Raw genomic sequence first — 15,486 nt, 5'->3', positions numbered from 1 at the left:
ACGATAGAAAATATTCGTATAAACCTCCCTTTAGACCAGGCTATTACTGTAATTTACTCTAATTTTCAAGATACTGTATTGGAACAGTTAATTGTCTTAACATTATTTCATTTATCGAAAAATATTCCGTATCATGGTAACGTTACGGAATGTAACGGAAAGAATTTCGTTTTCTTGTAACGTTACGAGATGTACCGGAAAAATTTTCGTTTTCTTGTAACGTTACGAGATGTACCGAAAAACATTTCGTTAGCAAAAACCGTTTTAGATTGTGTAACTGTAACAAATGTACCATTAAATTTTTCGTTATGATAATAACGTTACATTTGAATCGTTTTTGTAACGTTACGTCCACGTAACAAAAAATAACGTTAAAAATAACGTTATGCCGGAACCCTGGTAGAATGAATGAAGAACTGCGAAGTAATAACTGACAAATGAGCGATCCAACAATAACTTGTACGGCTATATTAATGCCATTCGTCATATTCCTTGGCATTGAGAAGGAAAGGCAATGGGTTCACCTCCCTCATTGCCGACAGCTTGTTTCTTCAACGGTTTAGTGGGCCTGCGAAGTTCGTAGGCCCGAATGGGGCAGGTGCAGTTTTCAAGTTAATGATAAATCAGATTAGAATCGGAACCTATCAAGATTTTCTTACCACTCTTGAAGTGCAATGCTAAAAATAAAGTCAACCGTGGACACAAAATCATTAATGATGGAACGATGTATGAGACAGGACGATTATGACAGGAACTAAAAAGCGTAACAGTATAAGAAAAGGTAAAGACAAGTGGAAAAGGTAATTGATGAAAGATGATAAAGTAGCTATTTACAAATTACATAATGTAGCTAGTCCGACCACATAGATCGTGCGACGGTGGTTGAGTTAGTTATAAGGAAAAAAGTAGACCAGAGTGGTGTGCCCTACACTGATATTATTCACGCCGTAAGTGCGGTCGAAATTCAAAATGGAAAGTGCGGAGGTCTTTCTAACGTAGCGTCATTTTCATACAATGAAGCGTTGAAATGCACTTTTCGGTTCACTTTTTCATCGAATCGTTCACTTAAAATTCAAATTTTAGGCACACTTACGGCGTGAATTCAGAACACACATAAATGTCAATGGGTGGTAGTTGAATTGTAAAGTCAAGACATTTAGTGATGTGTGCTTTGAACAGTATCAAGGAGAACGAAAAGGGGGGGATTAGGGTATGACTCACAATCATGCCAAAGTCCTCACGTACAATGTTCTCATGGGATCGCTCACAGGAGCACGTTTTGGTTACTCAAGTCAAGTCGAGTCAAGTCAAGTCAAAACACCGGATCCCTAATATCGGTTTTGCGTTTGGACAACCGCAAAGTATTCCGTTTCTTTTTCATACAGATTTCATACAGACTTCCATGGAAATGTCGAATTACGCGACTCTCAATATCGTTGTACGGCACAGCAGTCACTGACTGCCAGTCAGAACACTACAATGACATCTTCATTGTCTTTCGGCTCTGTTGATGGAGTTATTACCACTGAAAAGTCATACCATTTTGTGCAAAAGTCATCAACGTGATTCGCAAAAATATATTTTGATATCAAAAATTTATTTTTTGTGTTGTAACCGTTCACCATTCGTTTACCTGTAAATTTATGTTTGATCAATAATGGTAATTGTTTGATGATTTGTTCAACCAGAGCAGAGCTATCAATAACAGATTAACGGCATGTCTGGTCGCTCATTTGTTCCCTTCCTTTGTTACGAAGCGTTATGCAGTTGATTGCCATAATTTCTAATACTTTTTGATAACAGGCGAGAGTTCTGAACGTAGAGGCTCAACAAATGTGTCGAGATTTGGAAAATGAGCGATTGTGCGAGGTCTACGTTGACGATCCGCAAGTGTTTGCAGCTGATAAAATCCTTGACATAAGGGCAATCCCAACTAAGGTAGCACAATGGAATTTTAATTGGGGCGCTTTGAACGACACTTCGATTCAATTTTCAGATTGAATATTGTATAAAGTGGACCGGCTATTCTGCTGAATATAACCAATGGGTAACCAACACGTAACTCCTGATTTGAAGCGTGAATTTTCAATCGGTATGACAAAAGTCTTTCAATTTCATCTCAGTTCATAAATAAATGTGTGGTCAAGCGATCCTTTGATGATGACATGACGTCAGCTAGCCGAAACCAATGAAAGTATAGAACAGGTATGGTCGATCGGCGAATTCTTCTTAAACACACTCACATTTTATGTCAAAATAATATGAAAATGAGTGCGTTTAAGTATGAAAATCAAATTTTTATGTCCTCCGGACGGACAATCGACCATACCTGGTTTACACTTTCATTGGCCGAAACTACACCAATCTGATTTCGCCTAGTTCGGATTTTAGTAATCACACGACTTCGATGGGACAGTTGGCTACTCTGAAATAAGTTACTCATTTCGTTTCAGCTGTTTACGTCTGTATATGGTTTCACAACTGACGCGTGCGTGCACTCGTTTAACAATTTCAGCCGTTCCATGAGCTAACCAGCTGAAAAACAGCTGAATCGAAATGAACTGTTGAAATGAAATGAAATATTTCAGAGTCGCCGACTGTAGTTGTAATTTACTGTTAGATAATCTTTGTCGATTTATATGATAAATCGAGACTCTCTCGAACTGAAATCAAATGCTACTCTCTTCTTATTTTCAGGGAAAAAGAAAAAAGAAATTCAACTCTTCAAACATGAAAAAGCCAAAGCGCGAGTAATGCGTAAAAAACTCGGCAGAATAGCGAAGAGTTCAAGTTTCGGCGTTACTTTAACTCCAATCATCGTATCATCGATAACTCGTACTGCTGAAGTACGTGTCACCACTACACCAACGGAATATGACAAGAAGAACGGAACGTCGTCAGTGACCATGTCAGTGAAATGTGAACCTCAAATACCGGAATGGAGTACACCGAAAGAAGATAGTCAAGAGAGCGATGCAACGATGTCTGAGACATCATCGGAATTCGATGAATCTGACGTTGAAGTAACGAAAGAAGATAATTTTGAATGCGATACATTCATGCCTTCGGCATCATCGAAGTCCGGCGAATCTGAAGGATACGATGCAACGATGCCTGAGACATCATCGGAATTAGATGAATCTGACGTTGAAGTGACGAAATGTACTACACCGAAAGAAGATAATGTTGAATGCGATACATTCATGTCGTCGGCATCATCGAAGTCCGGCGAATCTGAAGAATACGATGCAACGATGTCTGAGACATCATCTGTATGTGATGAATCTGAGATTGAAGCACCAAAATTCACTGCACCGAAACAAAATAATGTTGGATGCGATACGCCGACGTCTGTCGTACCATCGGAATTTGATGAAGCTGGAATTGAAGTCGATGAGAAGAATATTTCGCCAAGCGAGAATGACGAAAATGGTCCATTAGTGTCTGTGGCACTATCGAGTGACTGTTCTACTGAAACAACACGGCGGGAATCGGGTCATAGTTCCGTCATGTCAATGACACTTGTTGCAGAATCTGAATCGGATGTCGATTCTTTTGAAAAGCAACACCAACGCAAAGAATGGTTACTGGGATTCAATGAACAGTTGGAACCAGTATTTGAATCGGCTGTCGAATCTTTTGAAAGGCAACACCAACCCAAAAAATGATTACTTGGACTCAATGGACAGTTGGAACCAGTGTATACACATATATGTGAGTAAATAATAGTGTAAAAGTATTCGTATTAATGTTACTGCATAAAATGGCGCAATTCAGTTTCATAATTTTGTAAATTAATGTTGAAGACCAAAGTCTTAAATTTGGCAAAACATTTCATTACGGAAATATAACGTCGTAAGCAAACTATATGCGCCTTAGTTCTTTTTCGTTAGTGTGCACACTCTGTACACCTGAATTTCTTTTGTAAACAGAATGTGAACACTCTGTGCTCTGGAATTTTAGTGGACAGAATCATCATTTTTTGGCCAGGTGGGTGTCCATCAACGTAGACGCCTGTTCGCATATTAGAGAACTTTAGCAAATCACACAATAATGACAAAACCAATAATTTCCAACAATAACGAAAACGATATTGACACGGAAAAATTTTATCATTGTGAATGGAACGAGATGGGTAAATATGTTTACAAATCAAGGTGTGTTATGTGGTGGCAGAATTAAAAAATTTTCTGAAGTACTTTAAAAGAAATTAAATTGAAGTAGAAAAATATAATTTGTGCACCGGACAACTTTCTTAACAGCAGATATTCATCTTTAAAATATTTATCTAAGCCTAGGTGAAATAATAGCAGTGAAGAAGTGCTATTATTTCGTTTGGGATGAATATACGCATGGTTTGAAAGGTGCCAGTAGACCACAAAACAGGCATCACACAGTCTCGAGCTACACTTGGTTCCTGGTTGAAGATATCCGAAGATGGAAAAAGGGTGTTTTTTAGCCTAGTTTTTTGCCGCTATAAACGATCGTTCCGGGTGAGAGTGGGCTCATCAAATACTTTCGGGGCATGCCTAGTTTGATTAGATTCATTGATAGATGTTGGAAAAAATGTACAACAAAAATTTTCAAAATCTGTGTTAACTTTTGACAGATCTGGGCTGGTACTGATGACGCTTAATGTGAACCTAATATGCTAGTTGTAACTTACATTATCTAAGCTTTCCATTGATAGCTCAGTTTGACTGCTGGTGAATTTTACGATAAGCGGGTGTACTAACATAAAAATCTGTTATGTGGACAATCTTATTTAATTTCTTGTTTATGGCTAAAAATTTCCAGTTGTAAGACAATTATTATTGAGAGTCAAAAATTGCGCAACCAATCAGAGGGTTCGATTTTATATTTGTCTCATGCTGCTGTTTCATAAAGCACTCGAGCCAAATATAAAATCGCATCCTCTGATTGGTTGCGCAATTTTTGACTCTCAATAATAATTGTCTTACAACTAGAAATTTTGAGTCAACTTACAAAATTTAGAATTTTTGTCTAAACGTGTCTATTTGGATGGTACAGGGAGTTACACGAAAGAAAAAAAATCTGAAAAGCAGCGAATGAATTTCAAAATGTGTTTCGGGTGAGCATGTGCCCCACGTGCTGTTTGTGAGGTTATGCTCACCACAACACAACTTGTTCTCTAAATTATGTCGTCAAAAGGCAAGCTAATTTTTCCATCTCATTTCCACTAGCTTCAGAATGTTCTAGTCTACAGATTTCAATAAATCTATGTATGTTTCAGAGACACACGTTGTAGACAACAATTCTAAATTAAATAAACAATCAACGATCTGACGATTCTGTCAACACATTTATACACAATATAGCGGATAGGATATATTCGAATAAACTCAAATATACTGGATTGCTGGAGATATACTGGATTACATGATCTACTGGAGCATAAATTCGAGTCTTGATTCATTTGGGCGTTTGTCTATTTCAGTTGTCCTGTGCATAAATCGTTGTTTCTACCTCAACAAGTGATTTTCTCAGCACACGTCCTAAAACTGAAGACTGGTGATGTTTCCTCTCGTTTGTCTTTCTTTTTTTTCCAAAAATTCCCATTGATTAAACCGATAGGCTAAATCAGCGATTTTATTTCACAAGGATTCAATTTTACATTTATAAGTTATCCCAAGTTGGAGGTGCTAATTCAAAGTAAATCCTTGACAACTTGTGAAGACTAAAACCAGAATTTATTTATCAAAATTCGAAATTGTATTGTATTGTCAACACTGGTCTATCGAGAGATTCATATAAATTTATTATTTTCACATGAAACGCTTATATCCTCTGTGTGACTTTCATTTGAAAATGTCAAATCAATCGGATTCAAAAACTTTAAACACAAAATGAAAGAATTCGAATTCTGCCACCACTTAACACACCATGATTTGTGAACATATTTACCCATCCCGCCTCATTCACAATGATAAAATTTTTCCGTGTCAATATCGTTTTCGTTATTGTTGGAAATTATTGGTTTTGTCGTTATTGTGTGATTTGCTAAAGTTCTCTAATAGAGCTTATCACACTGCAATTATGTACAATGTAACATTGATTTATAGTAGATTACGTCCGTGGGTACAAATTTTTATTTTGACGAGTTGGGACGTTGTAGCCCGACCCGAAGGAGTGGGCGGTATTTTCACTTGTCAAAATAAAATTTGGACCCACGTACGTACTGTGATTTACGTGAATAGGCAATGTAAATGTATCAAGTAAAAACTATTATCAATTTAGTTATCGAATCTATTACTTCATTTTGATCTGAGTTATTTCTACAGATTCAAACTAGGGGCCACCACTTGGGTGAGTCAGGTTCCTTAGGTGATATTGTCAATAGATTTTAGAATTAATAAAAAAAGATTTTTTGTTCGTCAAAGTACCGGACGCGGAGCTTTTGTTCGTTCCATTTGGGACATGGGTTAAATAGAGGTGTAAAAGTTCACGCAAACTGATGTTCTTTTTCCACTAAAAACCACTGAAACGATAGGGTATTTTCTCTGATTATTGTGAAAAACTCTCGAGTGATAAAAAGTTATTTTGGTTAATGTGTTTACCGTTTTTACGTATGTAGAATTTCAAAATGTCAAAGTGAGTTTATTATGGATTTTCTGTCATTAGACCCTGACTTTCAGTCACTGGAATAAAATCTTTCACATTACTTGCTTCAACCTGTTACAGACGGCTAGCACATGACCAGTATTATTATCGGGTCTATTACTTCCATCGATCAAAGTATGTTTAATTGGTTAATTTCAAATCTTGTACTTCAATTTCTTTAACATGAATTTTACTATATAAAGGACCATATTACACAGAGCTTGTCATTATTTTTGTCGTCGTTATCGATAACATATGAATAGCCGTATGTGACAGGTTAAAATACAATCTAAGTTATCAAAGAAATCGGAGACTTACAATAAGTTTCACCATCATGTATACATCCAGTTCTAACCGAAAACTAAATTTATTTGGGGTACTGTGTCGCTCTTGTACGGATAGATGAATCGTTTTCATAGATTTGTTCCAAGTACAAATAAAATGTCAAATTTCATCCGCAGAGCCGTAGCCTCAACCAACGTTTTTGCGAATATTTTATCAACACCATTTTTTGGCTCTGTGGTTGAAATTTCACATTTCGTTGATGCACTTGGGAGAAAACCTATTGTATGAGTTAAAGCATAGCACTAGAACAGATTTTTTTAACGGATATTTAGCAAAGTATATAAACATTGAAGGTACCGCAGACCCTCGAGGAAATAGCAAGTACAGGCGCCTGCCAATAGCCTCTGTAAAGGGGAAAACACTACTCGCTGGCAAGTTTGCCTGCCAATAGCATTTTGTATAAAGAAGATTGACTGCCAATAGTATCTTTAATAATAATTTGGCTATTGGCAGGCACCTGCGAATAGTCACTACGTTGAATGCTTAATAAATGGTTAATAAGTAGTTAATGGATACCCTAGATGAAGTGGGTTTGTTTTTGTTGTTGCTCGTGCGCTTACCGTGACCGTTGTTGACTGACCGTTCGTATGCTAGCCGTACGTTGACTGTTCGAAGTATGTTGACCATTCGCGGTACGCTTTGCCACTCAAAATGACCATTCATAATACATTCGCCATTCGCAATACGTAACACAGAATCCGTCATAATGCCTTGTTTTTGTTGTTGATGTTTATTTTAGTTAGGGAACAAAGAGCGAGAGTTAATGAAAATTTATTTTACTTTCATTTGTGTCTATGTTATACATTTATCCACTTCCCAATTATACCCTCCACATTTACCACATCAATAATTCTGAAAGTACAGAAAGGAACCCAAAAACCTTGTCCACCAACATTCCTAAACTGATGGGAATACATCGGACCTTGTGGAGTCCAACAACCTTAATAAACTCAAAAGTCCAGTAAGAAGCCCATAAAAATCCATAAACATGAGTTCTACAACTGGGAAGATGATGGACCATGTGTAGTCATGTATTTGAAGGAACCAACCTCCTTCACCATCCCGAAACTTCAGTAAGAAACCAATAAAAAAAACCTGAATCAACCTTCAAAATTCTAATTCCCTTGGCTGTAAGTCAGGGTCTTATGCCGGAAAATACCCTAGAATGTTTGTATACCAAAGGTTGTATGAAATGTTATGAAAAACGGAATTGTTTGTCCCAATATTTTGCTTGTATACACGATAACTTGAGTAATTATCAACCAATTACCAATTTTATTTTTTTAATCGACGCAGAATTGAATTCCTGAGGTTAAGTTCGAAGATGGGATATGTGGGATTAAGGATCTGGAAGTTATTCCAGAAAAACAGTATTTCCCACTGTTGGAAAATTCAATCAATCGAAAAAGATTACTTTGATGTCTGATTTTGTCGGTTATATTAGTTATCGCGCATGTTAGTTGGCTATCATGGTGATAGTCAGCTATCACGGTGATAGTCAGCTATCACGGTGATAGTCAGCTATCACGGTGATAGTCAGCTATAGTCAGAGATAGTCAGGTGAAAGTCAGCTATCACTCATGATAGTTTTCTACAACGGTGATAGTCAGCTATTACAGGCAAAATTAGTATATTTCACGCCATGACATAAAATATTTATAAAATTTTATGAAAAACCAATTTCTGAATCGTTATTCAAATGTATGGAATGACACTAAAAAAACAATCAAACAGAAAACTTTAAAACTCGCACGAGTGTGAAGTTTGCGGCCAGAGCGAAGCGAGGGCCGTAATTCGCACGAGTCGTGCTATTTTATTCATGATTAAAGGTTTTGTGAATATAGAAAGTACCGGGGGGTACATAAGTGTAAGGGAAGAACGACTGCTAGGAATTTCGCGCCGCGCCTTATATTTTGTATAAGGAAAATGTCACTTTGTGGGTTATTGTGAATGACACGGCGCGAAATTCCTCAACACCGGAAGAACGTCTACCGTCCTATTTTATATTGTACCGAAGTGAAAGAGTCCTCTAATCGTTCCAAATTCGCATCTTTTACTTTTGTTTAACAATAAGACTAAAACTGAATAATAGACGACTTATACGAGTGGGAAGTTTGCGGGCAGAGCGAGTGCCGTAATTCACACGAGTCTCTGTCTATTTATGTATTGTTGATTAAAAATCTGGCCGCAAATTTACAAGAAAATAGAGAACAGAAAAAGTGGTTTTCCAAAAAACTTGTACTCAAGCGAAGGTTTTATAACAGTTATTTGTGATGTTTCGGAAGATTAACAACGGAAAATAAAATGAAATTGATTAAAAATATATTGAAAAAATTGTCAGTCAAGGGACCTGACCCGCCCAAAAGGTGGGGCCTGATGTTCTAGAATCGGGAATTGTGCGAAAACCCCAGAATGGAACCATTTCTTCCTCACTCGACCTCATGAATGCAGTTCCTACAGGAAATCCCTTAAATACCAAAGAATTTTCTCTCTTCCAAACTTATTCCTAGCTGTATCGTCTCTGGATAATGACCAAAAAACTAATCTCTTTGGCAAATTTGTTCTGCTGTAGAACACATTTGTAATATATCGAAATTTTGGGAACACACACTTGTTCTTGTTGCATCAGTAACAGTAGTTTCCTGCACCTTTGGTTCCTTCATCTGTTATCGACAGCAACCATAAAAATAATTGAAGACCTCAGGTTAATGTGATTTTATATATTAGAAATTAAGTAAAAGATTTGGGGATATTATATTCGACCGATAAATTTATTCAAAACTACCGATAAAAAATAATAAATGACCGATAAACGAAATTCCCGAGTACCGATAAAAATATTCCAAACAACCGATAAATTTTTACCGATAAAAAGTGCTGAAATACCGATAGATTGTTCAATTTATCGATCATTTTTAATTTTTTATCGGTAATTTATTATTTTCTATCGATCATTCATTATTATTTATAGGTAGTTCATTATTTTCTATCGGTAGTTCATTATTATTTATCGATAATTTATTATATTTTATCGGTATTTCGGTATTTTTAATCGGTAAATTATTATTTTCTATCGGTGCTTTCTATTTTTGATCTCTCGTATGTGTGTTATAATTTTGCTATTTTTCATTGGTCATATTCCTATTGTTGGGAAAAATATTTTTCTTAAATCAAAGACTTATTTGGGCATATACAACATTCAACTGCTTCTTTCTTATTTTTACCACATTTTACCAAATAGACCAAACGATGTGGAATTTCAGCATTATGAGATCGTGCTATCTTATTTGACATCATCGAAATAAATCCAATAAATTAAATGCCTGCTCCCACCGTTCAATCTGCCTTAGTAACAACCAACAAAACATTTATTTATGCTTAAGAGGATGAATGTTATTTCGATCCCATGAAGTTGCATTGCCGGCCGGATTACGAACTTTGCTACCGGTGTTGAGGTGTTAAATATCGGTTCTTGTCTAAGCGTAAACAAGACTTTATTTTTCGGTAAATTTCGATAATTTTTGGTAAATTTTGTTGGTTTTCCACATTTCCTGGAGCACCTCTTAAATTTATTATTTTATAACTTCAAGGTTCCAAATATCAAACGATTCAAATAATTTCTTGATCATAGCGCTTTCTTCGCCATCCAATGATTCGTCTCCGGTTTCAGTCATAGTTATAGACTTACTTCCTTAGTTCAAATTCCTAACTTCCCGATTATGTTGCTCAAATCCTCAAATTCCAATCACTTGCGATCAATTCCTTCCGTCGTTGTTCGAAAGGATATCAGTTGGACTATGGCCTTTACATCACTGACAATCCAGTTCCCGATGTAACTCCCACATCAACGTCTAAATTCACTTTCTATAATTTTTTACGTTTTACGTTTTTACCACAAAGACATTTATGTTCTTCGCATAATTGACAACCTAGACAAAGACCAACAGCAATGCCTTTTTGAATTTTCTACCTCCTTTTTTATCTGTCTTTTTAAATTTTTTATTTCAACGTTTATATTAAAGTCGGAGCATTATAATTTGATCGATTCTACTCATTTAATTCATTTTTAAATAATTGTAGTCTGTGGAAGAAATCATTTCGAAAACATTACAGTATAAAAGCTTAGAGACGTGCATTTGAACGGATTACCCGCAGGTATACCGCGAGTAAACTGCTCTAATGCGCATGTGTAAGATTTTATACTGTAATGTTTTCGAAATGATTTCTTCGAAAACTACAATTATTTAAAAATAAATAGAATCGATCAAATTATAATGCTTCGACTTTAATTCAATGAAAAATAGCAAAATTATAACACACATACGAGAGATCAAAAATAGAAAGCACCGATAGAAAATAATAATTTACCGATTAAAAATACCGAAATACCGATAGAAAGTATTAAACTACCGATAAATAATAATGAATGATCGATAGAAAATAATAAATTACCGATAAAAAATTAAAAATTATCGATAAAATGAACAATCTATCGGTATTTCAGCACTTTTTATCGGTAAAAACTTATCGGTAGTTTGGCATATTTTTATCGGTACTTGGGAATTTCGTTATTGGTACTTTATTATTTTTTATCCGTACCGTATTTATCGGTCATTTATTATTTTTTATCGGTAGTTTTGAATTAATTTATCGGTCGTTTATTAGTATCCAAAGATTTGTTTGAAACACTAGGCGATACGTTGAACAAAAGAAGTGAAAGATTTATAGAATTTAATCGTGATGTGTCGATAAAGGGTTAAGTACTACCATGTTCAATGAGTCGGTGGTCATCATTCTCACCTTCCTTAACACATTAGAGACTACTTCTTGTCCTATGCGTAATGTTGTAAACAGCTAGAAACCTTAGAAAAAATTTATTGATCACAATGGTTTCGTTGGAATGACTTGTCTCTGACGTTACCGATGGTACAGTGTATTCTTCCTCTGTTTTTTAATTGGAAAAAATTAAAATTTTGATAGACAACTTTCAGAATCCTCGACTACACAAAAAGTCACCACAGCGTTACACTCCCATAAATTACAATTTAATTTTTAGTAGAGTCACTAAAAACGCTAAGCGGTATATCTTCCTCATCCTTCGGTGGTTTCGATAAAACATGCCATTCATGTCGTGGAACCTCTTGCAAATCAGACAAGACTCTTTTACCCCACTGGTACCATATCACTCCGTAAATAACATTCAACGCCACTTCGATGTAATATCCATCGACATCGATTCGACAAGTACCGCCATTTGTGATGCATTCCAATTTTTCCACTGCATCAGCACATTGGTTGTCTGCGAGTGTAAATGTTACGTTCCTTTGATAAGATACATCGGGAATGCACGCTTGCCATGTTATGATATCGACCAACCACAGAAAGAACGTTTTGACCCACCTTCCGCCCAGATTGCTAGAAATTAAAACATTTATTTATGACACCGATTTCTTATCACAAACAGTCCACTTCAAACCTGATTGTGTTTAATAGTGTCATGTACGTTCCCCCGACCTGTCAATGAGATATTAATAAGTCACCTACATGAATCTATCGGAATCAATTTAACGAACCAATGGATCCGAGATTCTGGACATAAATGCCATTTCAGCGACAAACATTCCTCGAAGCGGAACCTGATAAATCATGTATATCGTCACTATGATGACATAGAAGTAAAATGGTATCGTCTTAGATGTTCCGTCGTTCACAATCATGGAAGGTGTTGCGTACACAAAGGCCGCAATTACAACGGTCATAACGAGACGAACCGGAAAAGATTTTATGTAGAACGTCATAGGATGCGGTCCGGTGGTAAATCGACTAATGAAAAACGGTAGCAATATTTGAAGTGGCACAAGTGGTATGGACAGCAAAGCAATTTTATCCTTCGGTATTCCATAATCAATTAGCTTAAGTGTGGTAACGGCATCACAAGCGGCAAAGCTCGCCTTTGCCGTTAGAAGTATCAGGGCGAACTTAATTATCGGTTTGACTTTCAAAACCTTCCACAGAATGGGATATGCTTTTGCAATACCATAATCGGGATTAGCTTCCAGCTCCCCTGCAGCTTCAGGGCTTTCTCGTTTAAATATGGCAATCAGTAGCGTTACTCCTAGAAAGACTACTCCCCAAAACTGCAGGAAACCTGCCAACGTAATCAAACCTTCTTCACGCGGTTCACTGAACACGTATTTGTTGGCAAACTCTTTCGACTCTAGCACAAGAAACACAACATATCCGAGAAATCCACCAGCAGTCATGCCCACTACAAGTTAAAAAAAAAATTCGAAGAACTGATGAATCTGAATGTAACGAAAATAAGTACCAGCATTGCACGTAGCTGCAAAGCCAACATGTTCACGTTTCAGCATAGTCAAAGCCCAACCATCGACCGCTATGTCTTGGGTAGCTGCTAAAAACCACATCACAAAAAAGATTGAAGTCAGTACGACCATTTGTGGACTGTTGTCAGAACGTCTGCCCATCCATTCATCAACATTATGAGCCACAAACAGCATGAATATACCCAGAATAAACTGTGTCGGCACAAGCCAACTTTTTCTCCGGCCGAACCATTTAATGTAGACCGAATCCACAATCGGTGCCCATAATATCTTCACTATCAGATAAGCAAACCAATGTTGATATTGGACTCTTGAATTGATTTTTATGGAATACAATGGACTCACTGGTGTACGGATAGTAGGCAAATGTAAATCCGGCTTGTTCACTGTACGAAACGCCTCGATTTTGTAAGAGAATTGGAACAGCGCTTGAAATACCAAGTGGTATGCCTGCAAAATTGGTATACAAACAAAAAATTGTGGATGATGGTTCATCAGTGGCATATATATCGTATTTTCATCACCTTGCAGCATGTACAGCAATAACAATATTGCAATATTGCCATAATCGCCTTTCAAATTGAATTTTTCTTTACTATTTTTGACTTTATCACCACTCTCGTTTTCTGTGTCGGCTGTGTCACGGTTTGGCATTGTTGTCTATGCGATCACTTAACTACTTAAAATCACTTAATACAATTTAGTACACAAGTCGTTGGTGATAAAGTCTGTCGAGAGTACTTTCGTTGACTGAAAAAATCAGTTTCTTCAGTCTCATAATGTTGACTGGCAGCAGCATGACTTATCAAATCAGTCGTTGAAGTGGATGATAATATAACATTAATTTGTATTTGATTAGGGTAAACAGATAGTCATAGGAGTATATGAAGTGTAGATGTGTTTAGTGGTTCATAAATAGGTTTTTGAAATGAACTTCGAGGTTACCGAGTAAAACAAATTCAACATTTGATAAGGATATCCACTGTATGCTACCCTATACGAAAGTACGTATGAATATCGAAGTATCAATCGTATCAATGGATCTAAAAAGGGTTGGCCAATACTCTCTCTAGCAAACAAACTCTTAGCTCTCTGTGTCAAATTCACACCTTATTTCTTTGTATTCTACAAACACTATCCTAAATTTTGTCTGACTACGCTGTAATCTACATGGAAATTTCACTACTTGATTCTTTCACCACCTCAATAAAAGTAGTTTGGTTGCTAGAGAGAGTACTGGCTCTTACCGATAAAGTATGATTTACTATTTCACAGCAACAGGCCAAAATCAACAGCAAAGTCGACTTGACGATGATAATCTTAAAAAAGGATATGATGAAACGTTAGCAAACTGCATGAAAATAAAGGGCCGATTGAAAAACTGATTACTGTTCAGTAGTCCTGTGGTCATGTGCTACACGATGGTATTTTATTTTATTAAAATTCGTCGAGCAGCGACATCTTTTAGTGAGATAGTGAATCGTAATCTGTCAGTAGAGTTGTCATAGAATAGGGAAGAAAGAGAATTGATGCCGTAATACCTCTCCAGATGTCACGTTCCTTACACAAGGTTTCGTAGAATATTCTTCAGATGGAGATGGAGATGGAGATGGAGTTTTTACAATGACATGTCTAACTTGAACCATATTTTTAGGTAACAAAGTAACAAAGTCATTATTTTAAGGTTTTATTTCGAATGAAGTAGTGACTACGATAATAATGAGCTAAAATACTTTTATGTAGCAAAATGTATGGTAAAACGAATGAAGTTGAAGATTATCTTCAGTTTTCGTGTACGTTATTTCACTTTTTAATAATAGGATGAATGATGGAGGCATCTTGTATGTTTACCAACCTCAATTGGAAAAGAATGGTAATTTTCACACAGGAAAGTCCTATTTCCATGTTATTACGTCTTATTGATAATTACTGCCAAAAGTATTAAAAATACTGCGCGAGAAAATGCGCGTCATTGAAAAGTTTAGATCGCTTTTCGATAGCTTGTCAGAAGTTTGCATGATTCATGAAGAAGCAAAGTAGGAAGAAATTATTTCAGATTGAGTTTTATACCTGCCACACGCATCTGTTCACTTCTGGGCACGTATGATATTTTTCTCAGTGCACATTCATTGCATAGGTAGGTGAAGAAACCTGTACCTCGTTACCAAATAAT

General features: G+C 36.3%; 2 protein-coding genes across 4 annotated transcripts; one reads left to right on the top strand and one right to left on the bottom strand.

Moving 5' to 3' along the window:
- Positions 1-1,477: 1,477 nt before the first annotated feature.
- Positions 1,478-12,924, top strand: LOC119072930. Of its 2 annotated transcripts, XR_005086956.1 has the most exons (6): positions 1,487-1,660; positions 1,804-1,938; positions 1,997-2,092; positions 2,698-2,790; positions 11,095-11,096; positions 12,913-12,924. XR_005086956.1 is itself a non-coding variant. In XM_037178251.1 (4 exons), exons 3-4 carry the CDS (start codon positions 2,044-2,046, stop codon positions 3,666-3,668), a joined length of 1,020 nt encoding a protein of 339 aa, XP_037034146.1. In that variant the 5' UTR covers positions 1,478-1,660; positions 1,804-1,938; positions 1,997-2,043; the 3' UTR covers positions 3,669-3,838. The 2 variants fall into 2 exon arrangements, 1 of the variants encoding a protein (XP_037034146.1); XM_037178251.1 differs by lacking the exons at positions 11,095-11,096; positions 12,913-12,924 and having other exon boundaries at positions 1,478-1,660; positions 2,698-3,838.
- On the bottom strand, positions 11,994-14,088 carry LOC119072920 (acetyl-coenzyme A transporter 1-like). Of its 2 annotated transcripts, none has more exons than XM_037178239.1 (6): positions 13,838-14,088; positions 13,659-13,763; positions 13,295-13,588; positions 12,540-13,234; positions 12,443-12,480; positions 11,994-12,381 (listed from the first exon to the last, which is right to left on the bottom strand). In XM_037178239.1, exons 1-6 carry the CDS (start codon positions 13,965-13,967, stop codon positions 12,012-12,014), a joined length of 1,632 nt encoding a protein of 543 aa, XP_037034134.1. In that variant the 5' UTR covers positions 13,968-14,088; the 3' UTR covers positions 11,994-12,011. The 2 variants fall into 2 exon arrangements, with proteins under 2 accessions (XP_037034134.1, XP_037034135.1); XM_037178240.1 differs by having other exon boundaries at positions 13,295-13,583; positions 13,838-14,065.
- Between the last annotated feature and the right edge of the window lie 1,398 nt (positions 14,089-15,486).

This window comes from Bradysia coprophila (assembly GCF_014529535.1).
Source record: "Bradysia coprophila strain Holo2 chromosome IV unlocalized genomic scaffold, BU_Bcop_v1 contig_84, whole genome shotgun sequence".
Classification (NCBI taxonomy): Eukaryota; Metazoa; Arthropoda; class Insecta; order Diptera; family Sciaridae; genus Bradysia; species Bradysia coprophila.
Note: the sequence above shows the minus strand (reverse complement) of the source record. Positions and strands in the feature narration are given on the sequence as shown.

Coding starts and splice junctions, on each gene's coding strand:
- LOC119072930 (XM_037178251.1), top strand. CDS start 2,044: ATGGGTAACCAACACGTAACTCCTGATTTGAAGCGTGAATTTTCAATC. Junction 2,093..2,697: donor GAAGCGTGAATTTTCAATCG/GTATGACAAAAG, acceptor TCTTATTTTCAG/GGAAAAAGAAAAAAGAAATT.
- LOC119072920 (XM_037178239.1), bottom strand. CDS start 13,967: ATGCCAAACCGTGACACAGCCGACACAGAAAACGAGAGTGGTGATAAA. Junction 13,589..13,658: donor TGCCTACTATCCGTACACCA/GTGAGTCCATTG, acceptor CTTATCTGATAG/TGAAGATATTATGGGCACCG. Junction 12,382..12,442: donor ACACTATTAAACACAATCAG/GTTTGAAGTGGA, acceptor TTTAATTTCTAG/CAATCTGGGCGGAAGGTGGG.